This window comes from Piliocolobus tephrosceles, chromosome 14 (genome assembly GCF_002776525.5).
Source record: "Piliocolobus tephrosceles isolate RC106 chromosome 14, ASM277652v3, whole genome shotgun sequence".
NCBI lineage: Eukaryota > Metazoa > Chordata > Mammalia > Primates > Cercopithecidae > Piliocolobus > Piliocolobus tephrosceles.
Window position 1 is genome coordinate 53,169,996 of NC_045447.1, and position 19,660 is coordinate 53,189,655.

General features: G+C 40.2%; 1 protein-coding gene across 3 annotated transcripts in view; it reads right to left on the reverse strand.

Moving 5' to 3' along the window:
• IFT74 (intraflagellar transport 74) overlaps nt 1-19,660 on the reverse strand; it is a 125,047-nt gene that overhangs the window by 56,581 nt on the left and 48,806 nt on the right. For all 3 annotated transcript variants that reach the window (XR_002729943.1, XM_023203888.2, XM_023203889.1), the window contains exons 9-10: nt 5,816-5,954; nt 3,092-3,154 (exon numbers count right to left, since the gene is read on the reverse strand). Coding sequence is in view for 2 of the 3 variants with exons in the window: in XM_023203888.2 (XP_023059656.1) it covers nt 3,092-3,154; nt 5,816-5,954 (202 nt within the window). In the remaining variant the exon portion in view is untranslated. The remainder of the gene's footprint in view (nt 1-3,091; nt 3,155-5,815; nt 5,955-19,660) is intronic.

Here is a 19,660-nt window from a genome sequence, read left to right on the forward strand (position 1 = left end):
CTGGAAGACTTAAGCTCATGTTAATCCTTCACCTGATTTTTTCCATTCTTGTGAATTGAGCTTTTTTCTTTTTTTTTTTTTTTGAGACGGAGTCTTGCTCTGTCGCCCGAGCTGGAGTGCAGTGGCCAGATCTCAGCTCACTGCAAGCTCCGCCTCCCGGGTTTACGCCATTCTCCTGCCTCAGCCTCCCGAGTAGCTGGGACTACAGGCGCCCGCCACCTCGCCTGGCTAGTTTTTTGTATTTTTAGTAGAGACGGGGTTTCACCGTGTTAGCCAGGATGGTCTCGATCTCCTGACCTCGTGATCCGCCCGTCTCGGCCTCCCAAAGTGCTGGGATTACAGGCTTGAGCCACCGCGCCCGGCTCATTCTTGTGAATTGAATAAGCATGACCTAATACATTGTACAGTAGTGAACATAAAGTATTCAATAAATACTAGTTGATTGACCACTATCTGACACATATTTTCTTGAAGAACGAGTCCTAAATAAATAAATAAAAGAAATCTGGGCTGGGTATGGTGGCTCATGCCTGTAATCTCAGCACTTTGAGAGGTGAAGCGGGTGGATCACGAGGTCAGGAGTTCAAGACCAGCCTGGCCAACATGGTGAAACCCCATCTCTAATAAAAATACAAAAATTAGGCGTGCATGGTGATGCATGCTGTAATCCCAGCTACTCAGGAGGCTGAGACAGGAGAATTGCTTGAACTCAGGAGGCGGAAGTTGCAGTGAGCCAAGATCGTGTCACTGCACTCCAGCCTGGGCAACGGAACAAGACTCCGTCTCAAAAAAAATTTTTTTAAAAAGAAAGAAATCTGGCAAAAGTTAAAGAGAATTAGTGATTTACGTTATCTTAATTTGAAAACATTGTGTATTTTTAAAACTCTTGTTAATTTAGGCATAAATGTACTGACATCAGAGAAGAATGGCATCAGTACAAAAAGTAAATCTAAGGTTATAGCTTATCTTCTTCCTACGGAAACTAAACTCACCAACTGAAGTAAGATTTGACTCTCACAAACCCACTCCAAAAAAGATTAGTGAGGAATTCTACAAGCTGGTTGTATTAATACTAAATGCAGTCCTTCTTTCTTTAAGCATATTTCCATCACCAGAGATCCAAGGAAATAAAAATTAAGTGTATTTATACATGGACAACCAGACACAGAAAACTACCTTCCTATTTTTTTTTTTCTTTTTTTTTGAGATGGAGTCTCACTCTGTCGCCCAGGCTGGAGTGCAGTGGCGTCATCTTGGCTCTCTGTAAGCTCTCCCTTCTGGGTTCATGCCATTCTTCTGCCTCAGCCTCCCAAGTAGCTGGCACTACAGGCACCTGTCACCATACCGGGCTAATTTTTTGTATTTTAGTAGAGACAGGGTTTCACCGTGTTAGCCAGGATGGTCTCGATCTCCAGACCTCATGATCTGCCCGCCTCGGCCTCCCAAAGTGCTGGGATTACAGGTGTGAGCCACCACGCCCAGCCAACTACCTCACTATTTTTAATTAAATAACTTTTGCAATAGCAAATTCTCGAAAGAATTAATTACAAAATATTCATTTCTTTTACAAGCTAGGGTGTCAGCAATCTGTCAATCTACAACAGTTCCTAATACTATCATCATGTCATCCACCTGAATCCACAGGAAATCAGGAAAGGGAGGCAAGATTTGAGGTACAGTCAGTATACTGAATGCCAAAAATATGAAAAAGGAGTTCAAAGAAAAAGAAATTCATTGGCCAAAAATGATATAAACAGATACTCAGCTTTATGCATAAATAAATGAAAATTCAAATAAGGTAGTAATTTTTACCTATCAAACTAGCTAAAATTAGAAAAGTCAGATAATATTTGCTGTCAGTGAATGCAGGGGAAATAAGCATTCACATACATTACATCTAGAAGTAAAAGTTGGAACAACCTTTTTGAAGGCAGTTTGGCAATCTTACAACATTTTTAAAGTGTATACCTTTTGACCCATTGTGAGAATTCAATCTTATGATATACTAATACAACTTTGCATAAAATGTACACTTTCGCCGAGTATTGTTTATAATCCCAGAAAACTATAAACAACCTGTTGTTCATTTACAAGGCTGTGTTATAATTATACAACGTAATACAACGTAGCAATTTAAAATAATGAGAAGGTTCTCTAAGAACTGATATAAATAGACACTGAAGATACAATGTTAGGGTGAAAAAAAAGCTGCAGATAGCATAGCAAGTATGAACCCCACTTGAGGTTTTTCACAACTATAAAACCAAGATGGGATTTAGGACTCTTGGGGGGATTATATGAAGATGATGCTGATATAAGTTTACAGCTCAAAAAAGTATACAGTAAGCACTTGATAAACGTCTTTCCAGTAGTTCCATCTGGAAAGAAGGACACAAAACAGACATTTTTATGTTCATCTTGTTCAACTATTTTTAAACCATAAGCACATTTTGTTTTGTGAATTAAAACGTTTTAAATAAACAAATTAGAAAACAAATGGAAGTTTTTACATCCTTAAAGAGATGAACTCATGTCTCTCCCTCTTTGTTTTTAGTCTCTTGTGTATGTGTCTTTAAATTGCCATTAGAGGCTGAGCACCATGCCTCAAGCCTGTAATCCCAGCACATTGGGAAGCCAAGGTAGGCACATTGCTTGAGGCCAGGAGCTGTAGACCAGCCATAATGACACCCTGTCTTTACAAAAAGTAAAATAAAAATTAGCCAGGTGTGGTGGTTCCTGCCTGAAGTTCTAGCTACTTGGGAAGCTGAGGAGAGAGGATTGCTTGAGCTTAAGAGCTTGAATTTACAGTAAGCTACGATCACGTCCCTGCACGCCAGCCTGAGTGACAAAGACCCTGTATCTAAAAAAAAAAAATTTAATTGTTATTGGATTTTGCATGTCCTAGATTGGGCAGAATGATTTGTTTTATACATAGTAGGTACTCAGTAACTGAATCTAATTTCTTACCATACTAGGATCTTTGTGGGTCCAGAATAGGAAGAAAAAGTATTAAACTCCTATTAGTAAACTGCCAGATCAATAACTTTTTTAACTGAGTAGTATGAGAACCCTTATTTGATTTTACACTTACTGCTTCCATGCTCTCTTTTTTCATGTTCTGTGAATCCAATTGTTGTTGAAGTGTATCTAATTCCTAAGTGGAAAAAAAAAAGCAAACATAAATCAAATTACATTAAGAATAATTTGTAGTAGTGGGGGGAGGGAGCTTGGAAAAAAATAATTTGTTTCTCTATTTCTCAACATTTCAAATACAGACGTGACAAAGTAAATTTTCTAAATATCTTCACTGGCATCTTGCATTTTGACTAGAATTTATTAACACTTCATTATTTATATTTTTCCCATCTTCTTTTATTATTCTTAAAAACTTGCTGTGTGCCTTCAAAAAAAACAAAAAGCAAAAAAAACTTCATGAGTTTCTCAAAAGTAGCTAGACCTTAGACCTTTTCACAGTGAATCATCACTATGTTCTGAGACATCAAGTATCAGAAGATTTCAAATTATGTCATTGTTTAAGGTTATTTAAAATTTTGATGTTTAATCGTGTTTTCATATCTTTTGCCTAATTTCTCTATACTATACACATACACACATAACACATGCACACACACATACACGTATATGTAAATATAAATATGGTTCACTCCTAGGATAAGATCCTTAAATTGTTTACTCATTCATTATCCCATACAAGATTAACTATATTTTGGAACTATTTTGGCATTTTATCATACTCTTTCTTTTCTCTTTCTGAGACAGAGTCTCGTTCTGTTGCCGAGACTGGAGTGCAGTGGCATGATCTTGGCTCACTGCAACCTCCACCCCCCAGGTTCAAGCAATTACCTGCCTCAGCCTCCCACGTAGCTGGGAATACAGCCGCCTGCCACCACACCCGGCTAATTTTTGTATTTTTAGTACAGATGCGGTTTCACCATCTTGGCTAGGCCATATTCTTTCTTCAATGCTTCACTGTATCTTAGAAATCTTGTCTAAAATAAAAAGGTTACTAAACTGTCAGCAAAGGAATGTCTCAGAAACTAAAACTATAATCATTATTGGCATTTATGGGGCCTAATTCTTTGCTTAATCTTTATTAAGGGCCATCTGGGCATGAAAGGGCACCATCATGACTGGGCATTGAGAGGATTCTCAATATCCCCTAAGCAGGGATTTAAATTGCTTATTTAATATTACATGTTCTCACTCATCTGTAGGAGCTTAAAAAAGTGGATCTCGGCCAGGCACAGTGGCTCACACCTGTAATCCCAGCACTTTGGGAGGCCAAGGCAGGCAGATCATGAGGTCAGGAGATCAAGACCATCCTGGCTAACACAGTGAAATCCTGTCTCTACTAAAAATACATTAAAAACTGGTCAGGCGTGGTGGTGGGCACCTGTGGTCCCAGCTACTCGGGAGGCTGAGGCAGGAGAATGGCGTGAACCCAGGGGGCAGAGCTTGCATTGAGCTGAGATCGCACCACTGTACCTCAGCCTGGGTGACAGAGTGAAACTCCATCTCAACAAAAAAAAAAAAAAAAAAAAAGGGAAGGAGGTAGTAGAATGATGGTTACGAGAGGCTGAGAAGTTGGTGCCCAGCTGGGGGCATGGGGCAGTGGAGGGGGAGAGAAGGAATAAATTCTCATGTTTGATAGAACAGAACAGTAGGGTGGCTATAGTTATCAATAATTAATTGTATATTTCAAAATAGCTAGAAAAGGAGATTTAAAATGTTTCCAGCATAAGGTCGGGCACAGTGGCTCATGCCTGTAATCCTAGCACTTTGGGAGGCTGAGGAGGGTGGATCATGAGGTCAGGAGATTGAGACCATACTAGGTAAGACGGTGAAACCCCGTCTCTACTAAAAAAATACAAAAAATCAGCCGGGTGTGGTGGCAGGCGCCTATAGTCCCAGCTACTCAGGAGGCTGAGGCAGGAGAATGGCATGAACCCGGGAGGCGGAGCTTGCAGTGAGTTGAGATCACACCACTGCACTCCAGCCTGGGAGACAGATCAAGACTCCGTCTCAAAAAAATAAAAAAAAAAAGTTTCCAGCACAAAAAAAATCCTACATGTTTGAGGTGATGAATATCCTGATTATCCTGATTTGATCATTATACATTGCACACATGCATGGAACTATCACATGTACCCCATAAATATGTACAATTGTTGTGTATCAATAAAAAATTCATTTTTAAAAATGGATATTTAAGCAATATAATTACAGGACAACAGCCATTCAAATCATAATGCTAACAGGTAAAAAGTTTAGCTGTTTATTACATAGGAAGGAAAAGGAAAGTAAATAGCTATATGGAGCTGGTCTATGAGGACTTTTTTTTTCTTTTTTTTTTGAGATGGAGTCTCGCTCTGTCACCCAGGCTGGAGCGGCGTGATCTCAGCTCATTGCATCCTCCACCTATGAGGCCTTTTAATGTTTGCATTAAAAGTCTATAACTGCAAGTATTTATAGACTTTTTAATTTATAGACAAGTATTTTTATAAATGCAAGTATTTTCATGTGTCTTTATGAAATGCAAAATGAATAAATAGAAGTGAACAAAAAATAATAAGAGTAAAAGCTAGGTCATCAAGCAGCATACAAAAATGAAGTTTTCTAAATAAATGCTTCTGAAACGTGAATGTCCATTTGAATCAGTTGGGGACCTTGTTAAAATGAAAACTGATCTCAAAGTCTAGTCAAGCTCTCGGGATGCTGACGCTGCTGATATTCAAACTATACTGTTAGTAGCAAGACTGATACATGCTTGGCACAGAGTAATAATTCATATTACCTGTAACAGTTTCTCATTTGTGGCTTTCATCTCTAGGTACTTGACTTGGTTTTCAAGAGACATATTTTTGATAATGTCATCTGCTGCTTGTTTTTCCTGTTCAATTTCTTCTTCTACACTTCTCATTTGTTTTTCTTTCCTAAAATCAAAAGCACGTAATATTCCTGATACTGTATTGAGGAAAAAATATCCAATTATTTTATACAAGTCACAGTCCTAATTTAATAGGATACTTAAAGATATTCAACCATAGTGTGTGACTGAAAAGTCTTTATATTTGTACTAAAAAAAAATGCTATTTGACCTATATAAAATTTGGCCCCAGTAGCACAAACTTATTTGGCATCTTTCTCTTTTTCATCCCCAAATTCCTCTATTTCCTTACTCTCCATTTTACTTTACTAAGAAATCACAAAGATTATCAAAGAAAACCCTTAATGACTTATATATATGAGGATGCATTTATACTTTTTTAAAGTTATACCTTCAAAAGACAAATAAGAGACTGGGCTCGGTGACTCACGTCTGTAATCCCAGCACTTTGGGAGGCCAAGGCAGGTGGATCACATGAGGTCTGGGGGTCGAGACCAGCCTGGCCAACATGCCGAAACCCCATCTCTACTAAAAGTACAAAAATTAGCCAGGCCTGGTGGTGGGCGCCTGTAATCCCAGCTACTTGGGAGGCTGAGGCAGGAGAATTGCTTGAATTCAGTGGGCAGAGGTTGCAGTGAGCCGAGATCGCATCACTTCACTCTAGCCTGGGCAAAAGGGCAAAACCCCGTCTCAAAAAAAAAAAAAAAAAAGACAAGTAAGAAGTTTTAGAATTGTGGTTTTCAAACATCCTTCAGCATAAATTTTTTTGACCAAATTAAATATTGTATAGAAGTTTGCCATGTAAATCATCCAGTGAGGCTCTGACAGAACTAGGAGAAGAGAGGCCTGCAGTGCAATTTGATTTTTTTTAAAGTTACGGCTTTAGATTAATAATATGCTTTGCTTAACTTCTCTTTTACTTACTGCTTTAGTTAATATTGCCATTTCACAAATTATTGATATTTTTTAGCACTGTAAAATATTAAGCTCATTTCTCTAAAAACATAACAAACATTACAAATATAATTACACAAAAGTAGTAATAGTGAAATTAATTAGAAGCAATAACCATTTTTATCATGTAATCAAAAGAAATACCAATGACATGCCACTTGTTGCCTAGGCAAGGTCAATTATTGATAGGGTAGAGAAAAATTATGAAAAAAGAATAGGTAAGAAGCCACTTATCTAAATACTTTCAAGATTTACATTTTATAAAAAGCTGGATTGAACATACATTTTCAGTCCCAAGATCATTAATTTCTATTTTGGGTTTCAAAATCTGATTAACCTATCACTATTTACTCTCTTTCGCTCACAGATGTCAACTTCTACAGTTTTCACAATCACCAGCTAAGCCTGTGGATCCACATATCCCCTACACACCTTCTACACATTCATATCCTACTACTACAATAAACAACCTCAACTCAGAAATTTCCCTACCAAAAAAAAAATCTAAAATAACCAAAGATGAACATAATAAAACAGACAACCTGGAATTTCAGTTTATTTTTGTCTCACTATTGGAGAAGAAGTGGTATCTTCACTTGAAGCTTCAATTACAACAGTATAACAAATGTATTTCCTGCTGCTACAATTTGTATAGGTATATTGTTTGGACGAACGGAGGCAAGATGGTGCACTTCCGGGTTCTTCTTCACCACCAACTCTTCCCGCGCGCGTGAAAATGCAGCCGGCGCCCGGGAAGGTGCAGACCAACTGGGCATGCGCCAGGTGACGTCAATCTGAAGAGACTAAGATTTACCTGGTCGCACCTGCGGAACGCCCCCGACACGCCCATGCCCCACCTATTGCCCTCCCACTCCTAGAAAAGCCGCTCTCCACCATTGAGCCACGCAGCCTTCTTGCAGCCCCACTCCTGTCGGGATGTCGGGACTGTGGGAAGTCTGTCCGAGAGCCCCACCGCCGGGGGACTCTGCCGGCCTCCTTTGCCTGAGGCTGACAGACTTCTCCCACACACCTTAGGTTACCAAAATAAACGTGCAGTTTTGCACCTGACCTTTGCCTACTTGCTGGTTCTTTTGTGCTCGCTCTGGTGGTCTTAGAAAAACAAGACAGATGGTGCCGAACCCGGGAGGAGACCCCTCCTCAGGCCTCTAAGGATTGAGGAACCTCCTCCTGCTTCCACACCACAGACAGACCAGGACCTGAGACCCGCTTCCCTCACTCTCACGGCCTCTCTGGGGTAAGTGCCCTTGTCTCCTCTTTACCACCCTTGGCCAAAATCCTGCGCAGGTCCGAGGTCCATTTTGAGCCACCAAGTGGCTTGGAAGCCACCACGTGGCTTCGGAGACCCTTGCAGGACGGAGACGTCCGCCTGAAGGTACTCTCCACTTTGGCTTCAAGAGCCTCCAGTCTGTCTCTGCTGGTTCCAAAGGACGCTTTGAAGCCAGGCAGAGATCCACTTCCATTTCCATTGTGTCCATTGTGTGTCGGTAAAGAAGAAATAAATGGGAAACCCCCAGTCCAAATTTCCAAAGAGCACCCCCTTAGGGTGCCTCCTAGCCAATTTAAAAACCTTACAGCTTCAACAAGACCTTAGGAGGAAGCGGTTAATTTTCCTTTCCACTGTGGCGTGATCGACCTCACCAATTTCTGCCAGCAGCTAGGCAAGTGGTCCGAAATTTACATACAAGGCTTTTGGGCCTTGGGCTCTCGTCCCTATACTCCTTCTCTCCCTGCTCTCCCCACCCCCTCCCTTCCTGCCCAGACTCCTCCTCCTCCCCCCATCCTGACTCCTCCTTCCTCCTCCTTATCTACTAGTAATCCACTCGGTCCCATGCCTCCTTCGGGGCCCCCAACTGGCGGTCTTGAGTCCCCTATCTCTGCCCACACCCTCCTACAGTGTTAGCACCTTTGCGAGAGGTGGCTGGGGCGGAGGGGGTAGTCAGAGTACATGTCCCTTTTTCATTGGCCGATCTTTCCAAAATTGAGCGTCTTATTTCATTTCTCAATCGGCTCCTGACATTCGTAAAAACTTCAAAAGGTAGAGGATGGTCCTCAGACACCAATACAAGACCTAGTTAAATTAGCCTTTAAGGTCTATAGCTCCAGAGAGGAGACGGCAGGCTTGCCTTAACAGAAGGTTCAGCTCCTAGCAGCGGCTTTACAGCCCAGTTGTAACCCCAGGCCAGAGAGCACACACCCCACAGACTCCAAAGCTACAAAAGGAGCCTGCCTGCTATAAGTGCGGCAAGGCAGGACACTATGCCAACAGGTGTCCGCAAGGTCCCCGAGCCCCAACACAGCCTTAAGGCATCAGGACATTGGGCCAGTGAATGTCCTAACCCTCGTCCACCAGCAACCCCCTGCCCTGCTTGCCAGCAGGGAGGAAACTGGAAGTCTGATTGCCCCACCCTGAGAACAGGTGCCGCGCCTCTACGTGACCCCCTTTCCCAGGATCCTGGGAGCTCCTTCCAGCTCCTACATCTGGACGATGACAACTGAAGGTGCCGAGACTCGGGGACCCCCATCACCCTCGCCAAGCCGCGGGTAACTCTCCTGGTAGCGGGTAAGACAATTTTTTAATCAACAGCGAGGCTACCTATTCTGTTTTTGCCGTCCTTCTCTGGACCTAGCCTTCCATCCAATATCTCTGTAGTAGGTGCAGACGGAAAGCCATCCACTCCACGAAAAACTCCAATCCTTAATTGCTGCCTAGCCAACAAGTACTTTGCGAACTCATTCCTCATTCCCAACTAAAAAGGGCCCCTACCGAAAGCAATCAGTGGAAATCAGTTTGGCTTTCCCCCACTCGCCTCAAACTTACTAAATTTTCTTAACTATCTCATACTCCCCAACCTTGCCAGGACTATCCTTCTGGGTTTTGCCCATATTCCAACAAATGCTTCCATTCCTCATTCCTATACTAATACTGTGCCTTATTTTATTTTTCATCCGTGCGTCCAAATACCAACCATGGGCCCCGACCTTAACGACGCCCCTTAACAGCAGGAAGTAGCCAGACAGACCACGGCGCCCCTTTATCACTATTATCAATAAAAGGTTGGACTGTTTGGACGAACGGAGGCAAGATGGTGCACTTCCGGGTTCTTCTTCACCACCAACTCTTCCCGCGCGCGCGAAAATGCAGCCGGCGCCCGGGAAGGTGCAGACCAACTGGGCATGCGCCAGGTGACGTCAATCTGAAGAGACTAAGATTTACCTGGTCGCACCTGCGGAACGCCCCCGACACGCCCATGCCCCACCTATTGCCCTCCCACTCCTAGAAAAGCCGCTCTCCGCTATTGAGCCACGCAGCCTTCTTGCAGCCCTACTCCTGTCGGGATGTCGGGACTGTGGGAAGTCTGTCCGAGAGCCCCACCGCGGGGGGACTCTGCCAGCCTCCTTTGCCTGAGGCTGACAGACTTCTCCCGCACACCTTAGGTTACCAAAATAAACGTGCAGTTTTGCGCCTGACCTTTGCCTACTTGCTGGTTCTTTTGTGCTCGCTCTGGTGGTCTTAGAAAAACAAGACAATATGAGCTCACAGAATTTGAAAGAGGAAAATATCTATTTCAATCTCTTTGTTTCATAGATTAAGGATACTGAAGCCCAGTGGAATTAATCTTTTGGAAGGAATTCATTCTAAACTTGATTCCTGACCACCAACAATGTTTCTTCCTACAATGTAGGAAGATGAGAACTAATGTTATAAAGTATTCCATTTTATAGAGGAGAAATTACAGCATAAGAAAGGTAACTGACTTTCTCAAGGCCATATGATATCCAGGTGTCAGGTCTTTTTAATGCTTTGAGTACTTTGCTCCTGTTATAAGTTGGCAGTAAAACCACTGATGATGGTGTCATAAAAATAAGTAAACAGAAAAGTTGAAACTCAATAGAATACAAAACTTGGTGATATCTTTACAATTTGAATCCCTCCCTCCCTCTTTTCTTTTTCTTTTCCCCTTCCTTTCTTTTCCTCTTCCCTTCCCTTCCCTCCCCTCCCTTCCTCCTCTTCCCCATCCTCTCTCTTCTTTCTCTCTCTTTCTCTTTCTCTCTCTCTCTCTCTCTCTTTCTCTCTCCCCCTCTTTCTATCTTTCTTTTTTGACAGGGTATCACTTGTCACCCAGACTGGAGTGTGGTAGCACAATCACGGCTCACTGCATGCTCAAACTCAAGCCATCCCCCCACCTCAGCCACCCAAGTAACTGGGACTAAAGGCACACAACGTTATGCCCTACTAACGTTTTTACTTTTTATTTTGAATAGAGACAAGGTCTTGCTAAGTTGGCTGGGCTGGTCTCAAATTCCTGAGTTCAAATTATTCTCTCACCTTAGCTTCCCAAAGTGCTGGGATTACAGGCATCAGACACTGCATCTGACCTCAATTTGAATCCTTCTAAGCATAAAATGCCATCAGGACAAACATATTAATTTAGCAACAGAATATCTTTCAAAAGTACGCATTTTCAATATTGTAAACTCTAAATCAGTAAGTAAAATTGTTAACATGTTAATAAAAGAAACACAAAAGTAGGCCGAATACAGTGGCTCATACCTGTAATCCCAGCACTTTGGGAGGCTGAGGCAGGTGGACCACCTGAGGTCAAGAGTTTGAGACCAGCCTGGCCAACATGACAAAACCGCAAATCTACTAAAAATACAAAAATTAGCCAGGAGCAGTACTGGGTACCTCTAATCCCAGCTACTTAGGAGGCTGAGGCAGGGAGAACTGCTTGAACCCAGGAAGTGGAGGTTGCATTGAGCCAAGATTATGCCACTGCACTTTAGCCTGCGTGACAGAGCGAGACTTCATCTCAAAAAAAGAAAGAAACAAAGAAAGAAACACAAAGGTCAGGCAAACAGTCTTACTTGTTACACTAAAAAAAGGAAAAGACAACTTTAAGAAATTATTCTTCTAGTCAATGTTTTGCTAAGGAAGTCTAGTTTTTTTTTTTTTTTGGTCACCTGTTCACTGGGTACAAAGGTTAAAACAAAGTGAAATGTAATCATAGGATATACTTTTTTTAATGCTGTTGAAGAAACAGAGTAATTTCCTTTAGCACACCAGTCTTAGAGACAAAAGAAAAAAGGTAAGCTCTATATATTTATAGCTTTGGTTATTGTTGTATTTTTTAAAAAATCATATTTAAGTTTGTTAAGTCTGTACAACAATCTTTGCCTTTAAGAAGTAATGAAAAATAAGAAAATGTGATTATATTTTCACATGGTCTACCTCAAAAATACTATATACCTGGGACATGGCCAAAGGGTCTTTCCTAAATAAAGTTAGAATACAATACTCAGTAATTGTTTTGGGGGAGGGGGGAAGGTTTCATCTAGCCAATCAAATTTATAAGATTTTTTATTTTAAAATATATTAATCACAGAGCATTCTGAAGTGACATTAGTCTAAAAGCCTATTTGCAAGATAAAAAAAAAAGACTGGCCATGAGTTGATAATTATTGAAGCAGGGCGGTAACTATTCTCCTTACTTAGGTTTTTGTCCTTGAAATTTTCCATTACAAAAGGTTTTACATTTGAAAAAAATCTACACAATAAATAAGGAAACGAAGTTAATTGTGTATTATTAACATCGTACTCTAAATACATTGAATTCTGGCATAAATATCTAAAATATTTAATAGAAAAACTACATTTAGATTTTATTTAACAAAACCAAAATAATTGGAGCATCTCTTTATTTCATAGCATATAATAATCATATAAAATAAATAACTTAAGAAATATGTACTTGAAACTTTATTAAGAACAATGCTTCTTTTTCAGTATCTACCATTAACTTTGAGTAAAGCTCTTTTTTTGTTCCAGTAACGTAGATCATATGGTAGGTAAAAATGCACGTAATTTTGTGAAATAACAAAAGAAAACTGATATTCCATTTTCTATTCCAGTTATCTATTTTATATTAGTTCCTAAGTAATCACTATATGAAACTCAACTATCATTTCAAAAAAAATCCAAATTAGAAAATATTCCAAAAGGAGAAATAAAGCAACAATAACTGATTTCCTTTAAAACCAACTGTTGAAATAGGCTAAACTGACTCCTGGATAGTTTCTGCATTATCTACTTGGCTAGCTATTTTGCCTATATGATTTTTCTTTTTTTAAGACACCCAATAATGCTAGCAAATGCTTTGTCTGGGGATTTGAATAGTGTCATGAAAATCAACATTAACCCCCTCTTACAATCTTTCTCCTCTCAAAAGGCACACAAATATGTGAAAACTCTCACGCATAGCATGGATCAATCAATGTATTTCACAGCTTCAGACCTAACAATGCTTTAGATTTGTTGAACGCTTTCCTGTACAGAATCTACCATATACACTGCTTCTAAGATCTTCCAAATGGAAAAGAAAAAAAATCCTTTTCTAATCTTTATGATTTTTTTCTTTTAGCACACTTGAGAAAACAATTATTAGCATTAAATAGCAGATACAGATAATAAATCTAAAACTATACTCTGTCTCCATTTCCACATAAGCTCACAGTCATGCCTTGCCTCTATTACTTTGTTCACCTGCTTCTATTTCATATCAACTTTTAACTTAAATCTAGTTAGTTTTCTTTGTAGCCTATTTGCTTTCTTTCACTATCCCCATCCTATTTGTTTCTGGAAAAAAATAGCACTTCCCTTAACTCACCTCTCCTCAGTCACCTCTGCATCCTACCAGAGACATCAGTAAGAATGTCACCATATCATTGAGAAATACTGAAACAAGCCATTGAAGAAGCTGAACACCTATTCCTAGGAATCATTAAACACAGGTAAACTACCTTTTGTAAATGATTTAGGCATCCCTCTTCTGTGGGCAATCACCTTGAATAAGTGATAGCTTAAATGTACTTCTGGCTCTAAAAGGGATTCTACTATGATCTACATCCAAATTTTATAAAATATAAGAGGCAGAGTAGCTTTTTCTAACAAATTTGATTTAACTATGGAAGGAGAGAAGGCAGAAGGGTAATAAGCATAAATGGATTAACAAATCGAAGGCAATGAGGAAGCTGACTAGAACAGATTAGCACTAAAATAGCAGTAAATTCCTCATTGCTAACGAGGCGAGAGACTTTAGCATGCTGCATGGATTCTTGCTTACTCTGATTAGTTTTCTTTTTTTTTTTTTTCTGAAACAGTCTCACTGTCACCCAGGCTGGAGTGCAGTGGCATGATCACAGCTCACTGCAACTTCTGCCTCCCGGGTTCAAGCAATTCTGCTGCCTCAGCCTCCCAAGTAGCTGGGATTACAGGCACCCACCACTGCACCCGGCTAATTTTTGTATTTGTAGTAGAGATGGGGTTTCGTCATGTTGGCCAGGTTGGTCTCAAACTCCTGACCTCAGGTGATCTGCTCGCCTTGGCCTCCCAAAGTGCTGGGATTATAGGCGTGAGCCACTGCGCCCGGCCTACTCTGATTAGTTTTTCTATTACCTGCTGTAATGAAATAAACTTTCCTTAAAAAAATCGTAAGTAACTAATTGTAACAAATGCTGTAAGAATGCTCAATTTCTGAACACCCTTAAGGATGACAGAATATATTTATATATTTTCAAACGGATAATTTGTTTGCAAAAGGGTTTCTAAAATTGACTTTAAGAAAACAGAGATAAAGAATAAGAAACATCAAGGTCATGAATAAAATGACTAAATAAAAAAGTAACTATTTGGCAAGAAGAGTACAGTCCAATAAATGTCGATTTCTAGGCAAAGCTGAAACCTTAAATGCACCCATTAACTTTAAATTGTGTCCAAAACCTGATTAACATGAAAATAAAAGGTAAAAAGGGATATAAACTCACAAGGACAAACAGAATGGAACAGGAGTCAATAGCAGTGAAACCTAGAAACCAGAAACCTAATAGCTGAGTGGAAACTGACTAGGAAAACAAAAATTTCCCAAGTCAGCAATGAGAAAAGCTGAGAGCCACTTGAATTGCACTGCAGAAACTCTAAATAGCCCAGAAATTGGCAGCACCATGTATTCTGAAAGTAGAGGAGAGGCTAATTCCTCTCTGTCTGTCTAGCCAGATAATGTTCCTTCTCTACACAAGCAGATTAGAGGATCCCCCAAGCCACGAGAATAAAACAAAGGGAATTTGGGCAATGGGCACAAGTGAGTGCAAAGGCATTGTTGAGATTAAGTTATAGTTTCCATACTAAATATTGATATAAATCCAGCTTTTTTATCACTTAGCACTCAGAATGTTGGCTACCAGGCCATTATCTCTTCGGGCAGTAAATCAGAAGAGTCATTTTGTGGATAATGACATTCCCTAAGAAAACAGTCCAGCAGTTACACTCCGTGGTCAAGTCTAGAAACAATGAGACCCACACAAATGCATTTTTCTATCAGCTTTTTAGTTTCCCACTCTCACACATACACCCTAAATAAAATATTAACAGACTAAGAAGAAGGCCTCCAATATAAAGGACACTGCCCAAAGATAACTGGAAAAATACAATCTAAGGATATAGAGGCTATTCAAAGAAAAGGTACATAACAAAAGGCACAATGATAAACAAGAAAATATAATATATTCATGCAACAGAATACTAATAAAGAAAATATTCTGAAACAGAAAAGCTCTTAGAATTAAAAAAGAATAAAAAATTAATAGAAATAAAAAATTAATAGAAGAATGTGAAGATAAAGTTGAGGATGTCTCCCAGAAAGGAAAGCAAAAAACACATTGAGATAAAATGTAGGACAGTAAAGGTTTTAAAATCATTCCAGGAGGTCCAACACCCAATTGAGGCAATTCTAGAAAAAAAAAAGTGAAATTTTATTTTAAAAAATAAAGAAAATTATATCATCAATGAGATAATTCAGAAAATTTCCCAAAACTGAGTGACATAGCTTCTAGATAGAAAAGACTGACCAAGTATCCAGTTTAATAAATGAAAACAGGCCAGGTGTGGTGGCTCATGCCTGTAATCCCAGCACTTTGGGAGGCCGAGGTGGTGGATCACGAGGTCAGGAGATCGAGACCATCCTAGCTAACATGGTAAAACCCTGTCTCTACTAAACATACAAAAAAATTAGCCAGGTGTGGTGGCGGGAAAGACACAGGATAATGAATATAGTATTGATTTTAAAAGCTTTGATAAATAATTAGAATGACATGGTATATTTCTTAACAGTAATACTAGAAACTCAAAGACAGTAGGGTAATACCATCAACATTTTGAAGGAAAATTACTTCTTACCTAGAATTCTATCTCTAGCCAAAATATCTTTCCAAGTCTAAAATGTTTTCCCTCCTATCCACATTCTCTAGAAGCTACTGAGGAAGCTCCATTGAAGAAAGGCAATAAACCAGACAGGCGTTCTAGAAAATAAGTACCCAGTAACAAAGGCAAAAGGTAGACTCTTTGATGAGGGTGGAAGTAAACAGTTGTACAGAAGGCCTAGTGATCAGCTAGCTCCTCCAGATTAGAGCATGGTAGCAGGCTCTGGGAGGGACTTTTTAAGCTGATGAAACAGGTTAAATACTTAATATCCATAAACAAATGACAGATATGCTGGGGAGAGTTTGGTCATAACAAGAAAACTAAGCACATGAAAAAACAGTACAATTAGTTTGGAGGAAACAAAAAGGGTGCATCAACAGAAAAGTGATCCTGTTACATGGCTTAGCCAATAACAGCTTTTTATTGACTGAGTTCAATCATTCATGATAGTACAAACACTGAATACTCATCTAACCAAAATTACAAGTAACTATGTTAGGAGATAAAGACATAGGAAGTATATATTTGATGTGTTGGAGATGAAGGGAGGGGGTATTTGAAAGAGAGCTGAAGGGGCTATCAATTCCAAAATGGTGGCCAAGAAGCAAGCTGGCTTCACTCCCCTCTACAGAAAACCAAAAACAAATATACAGACCTGAGATAATTACCAGCAACATACCAGAATTCAAATGTGAAGATGAGACAGTTCTAGGGCCACAGAGAAGTGAACAAACTTTGAGCAGATAGTAAAAGAATTGGACGTCCATATCCACAATGCCCCTCCCCCCATTCAACCTAGCACAAAGCATGTAGGAAAATTTCCCCCAAATCACAGTTTCTATCCACCATCTTGTATTCCCTGGCAGGAGACTTGTCCCTGCTTTAACCCATGGGAAACATCTCAAGTGCCTGGAGAGAGAAATATTCCTGAGGACATGTAGAGACAAAGAGGAGAGACAGGATTACCAGCCCCAGATCTGGAAACTCTGCTCTGTAACTCAGCCAAAGCGACACCACATCAGAGTAGCTGTTCAACAGTACCACTTTGTAGGAGGTTGGCTCCACAGGTCTCTAGTGTGGGAAGGCTGGCTGGGCATTAACCCTTAGCCACCCTTCCCACACTACCAGGATATCCCCTGGAACCTCCCCATTCAGGAAGAGCAGTGCTCTGGTCATTTACCAGAGCCAAGGTGAAGCTGGGCTTAAGGTGCCATCTAAAGCTGAAAAGGAGGCAGCAACCTAGTGATAAAAGACCCTCTAAGCAAATATATTCAATAAAAAACAAAATAAGCCACACAGAGAATATTGGAATAAACAACTAATCTGACAATGCAATGACGCATATATATATCTACAAGAAATAACAGCCAACAGGCCAGGTGCGGTGGCTCACACCTATAATCCCAGCACTTTGGGAGGCCAAGACAGGCAGATCACTTGAGGTCAGGAGTTTGTGACCAGTCCAACTAACATGGAGAAAAAATACTAAAAATACAAAATACATCTCTATTAAAAATACAAAATTAGCCAGGCGTGGTGGTGCATGCCTGTAATCCCAGCTACTTGGGAGGCTGGGGCAGGAGAATCGCTTGAACCCAGGAGGCAGAGGTTGCAAAGAGTCGAGATTGCGCCATTGCACTCCAGACTGGGCAACAAGAGTGAAACTCTGCCTCAAAAAAAAAAAAAAAAAAAGACATAGCAAACAGGGAACCATGATGTGTTGGTCCATTTTTCATTGCTATAAAGGAATACCTGACGTTGGATAATTTATAAAGAAAAGAAGTTTATTTGGCTCACAGTTCCACAAGTTGCAAAAGCATGGCACCAATATCTACTCAGTTTCTGGTGAGGCCTCAGGAAGCTCTTAGTCACAGTGGAAGGCGAAGGTGAAGCAGGTGTGTCACATGGCACAGAGAAGGAGCAAGAACAAGAGGAGGAGGTACCAGACTCCTTTAAACAGCCAGTCAGTAGCTTCCAGTCAGCACTATGCCTTTTAACTGGAGAATTAAGTATATTTCATTGCCTTCACTGTTAGATCCTATAAAATATTTAAAGAAGAACTAATACCAATTCTACTCAAACTCTTCAAACAAAATTAAAGAGAAGGGAATATTTCCAAACTCATTCTACAAGATCAGCATGACCCGGATACCAAAACTAGACAAGGACACAACAAAAATGAAAACTACAGTCCAATATCCCAGAAGAACACAGATGCAAAAACCCTCAACTAAATAACAGCAATCCAAATTCAACAATACTTTAAAAAGATGATTCACCGTACCAAGTGAGATTCATTCCAGAGATGCAAAGATAGTTCAACATATGCAAATCAATAAGCATGACAATATGGTTTGGATATTTGTCCCTATCCAAATCTCATGTTGAACTGTAATCCCCAGTGTGGGAGATGAAGCCTGGTGGGAGGTGTTTGGATAATGAGGGCGGATCCCTCATGAATGGCTTTGGGCCATCCCCTTGGTGATAAGTGAGATCTTGCTCTGAGTTCACAAGAGATTTGGTTGTTTAAAAGTGTGTGGCACCTCCTTTCCCACTCTCTCCTCCTTGCTCTGATTTCATCATGTGATGTGCTGGCTCCCCTTTCACTTTCTGCCACAACTGTAAGCTTCCTGAGGCCTCCCCAAAAAATGAACTGCACCATGCTTCCTGTACAGCCTGCAGAACTGCGAGTCAATTAAGTCTCTTTTCTTATAAATTACCCAGTCTCGAATATTTCACTATAGCAGTGCAAGAACAGCCTAATACACATGGTAAGCTGGGCACAGTGATATGTGCCTGTAATCCCAGCTTCTCAGGAGGCTGAGGTGGAAGAACACTTGAGTCCAGGAGTTTCCAACCACCCTGGACAGCAAAACAAGACTCTACTTTAAATAATTATTATTATAAAATAAAATAAACATGATACATCACATTAATAAAACCAAGAATAAAAACCATATAATTATTTTAATAAATGCTGAAAACACAGTTGATAAAATTCAACATCCCTTTATGATACAATTCTCATTAAACTGGGCACACAAAGAACATACTTCAAGATAACAAATGCCATATATGACAAACCCACAGCTAACACCATTCTGAATGGGGATAAATTGAAGGCCTTTCTTTTAGATGTGGAACAATACAAGGATGCCTACTTTCACCACTTTTACTCAACACAGTACTAGAAGTCCTGGCCAGAGCAATTAGGCAACAGAGAGAAATAAAAGGCAGCCAAATTGCAAAAGAAGAAGTCAAATTAGACTTGTTTGCAGATGACAGGCTTTTTTTTTTGAGACAGTCTCGCTCTGTCGCCCAGGCTGGAGTGCAGTGGCGTGATTTCGGCTCACTGCAACCTCCACCTCCCAGGTTCAAGTGAGTCTCCTGTCTCAGCCTCCTGAGTGGCTGGGATTACAGGTGTCCACCATCACACCCAGCTAATTTTTGTATTTTTGGTAGAGACGGGGTTTCACCATGTTGGTCAGGCTGTTCTCAAACTCCTGACCTCGTGATCCAACCAC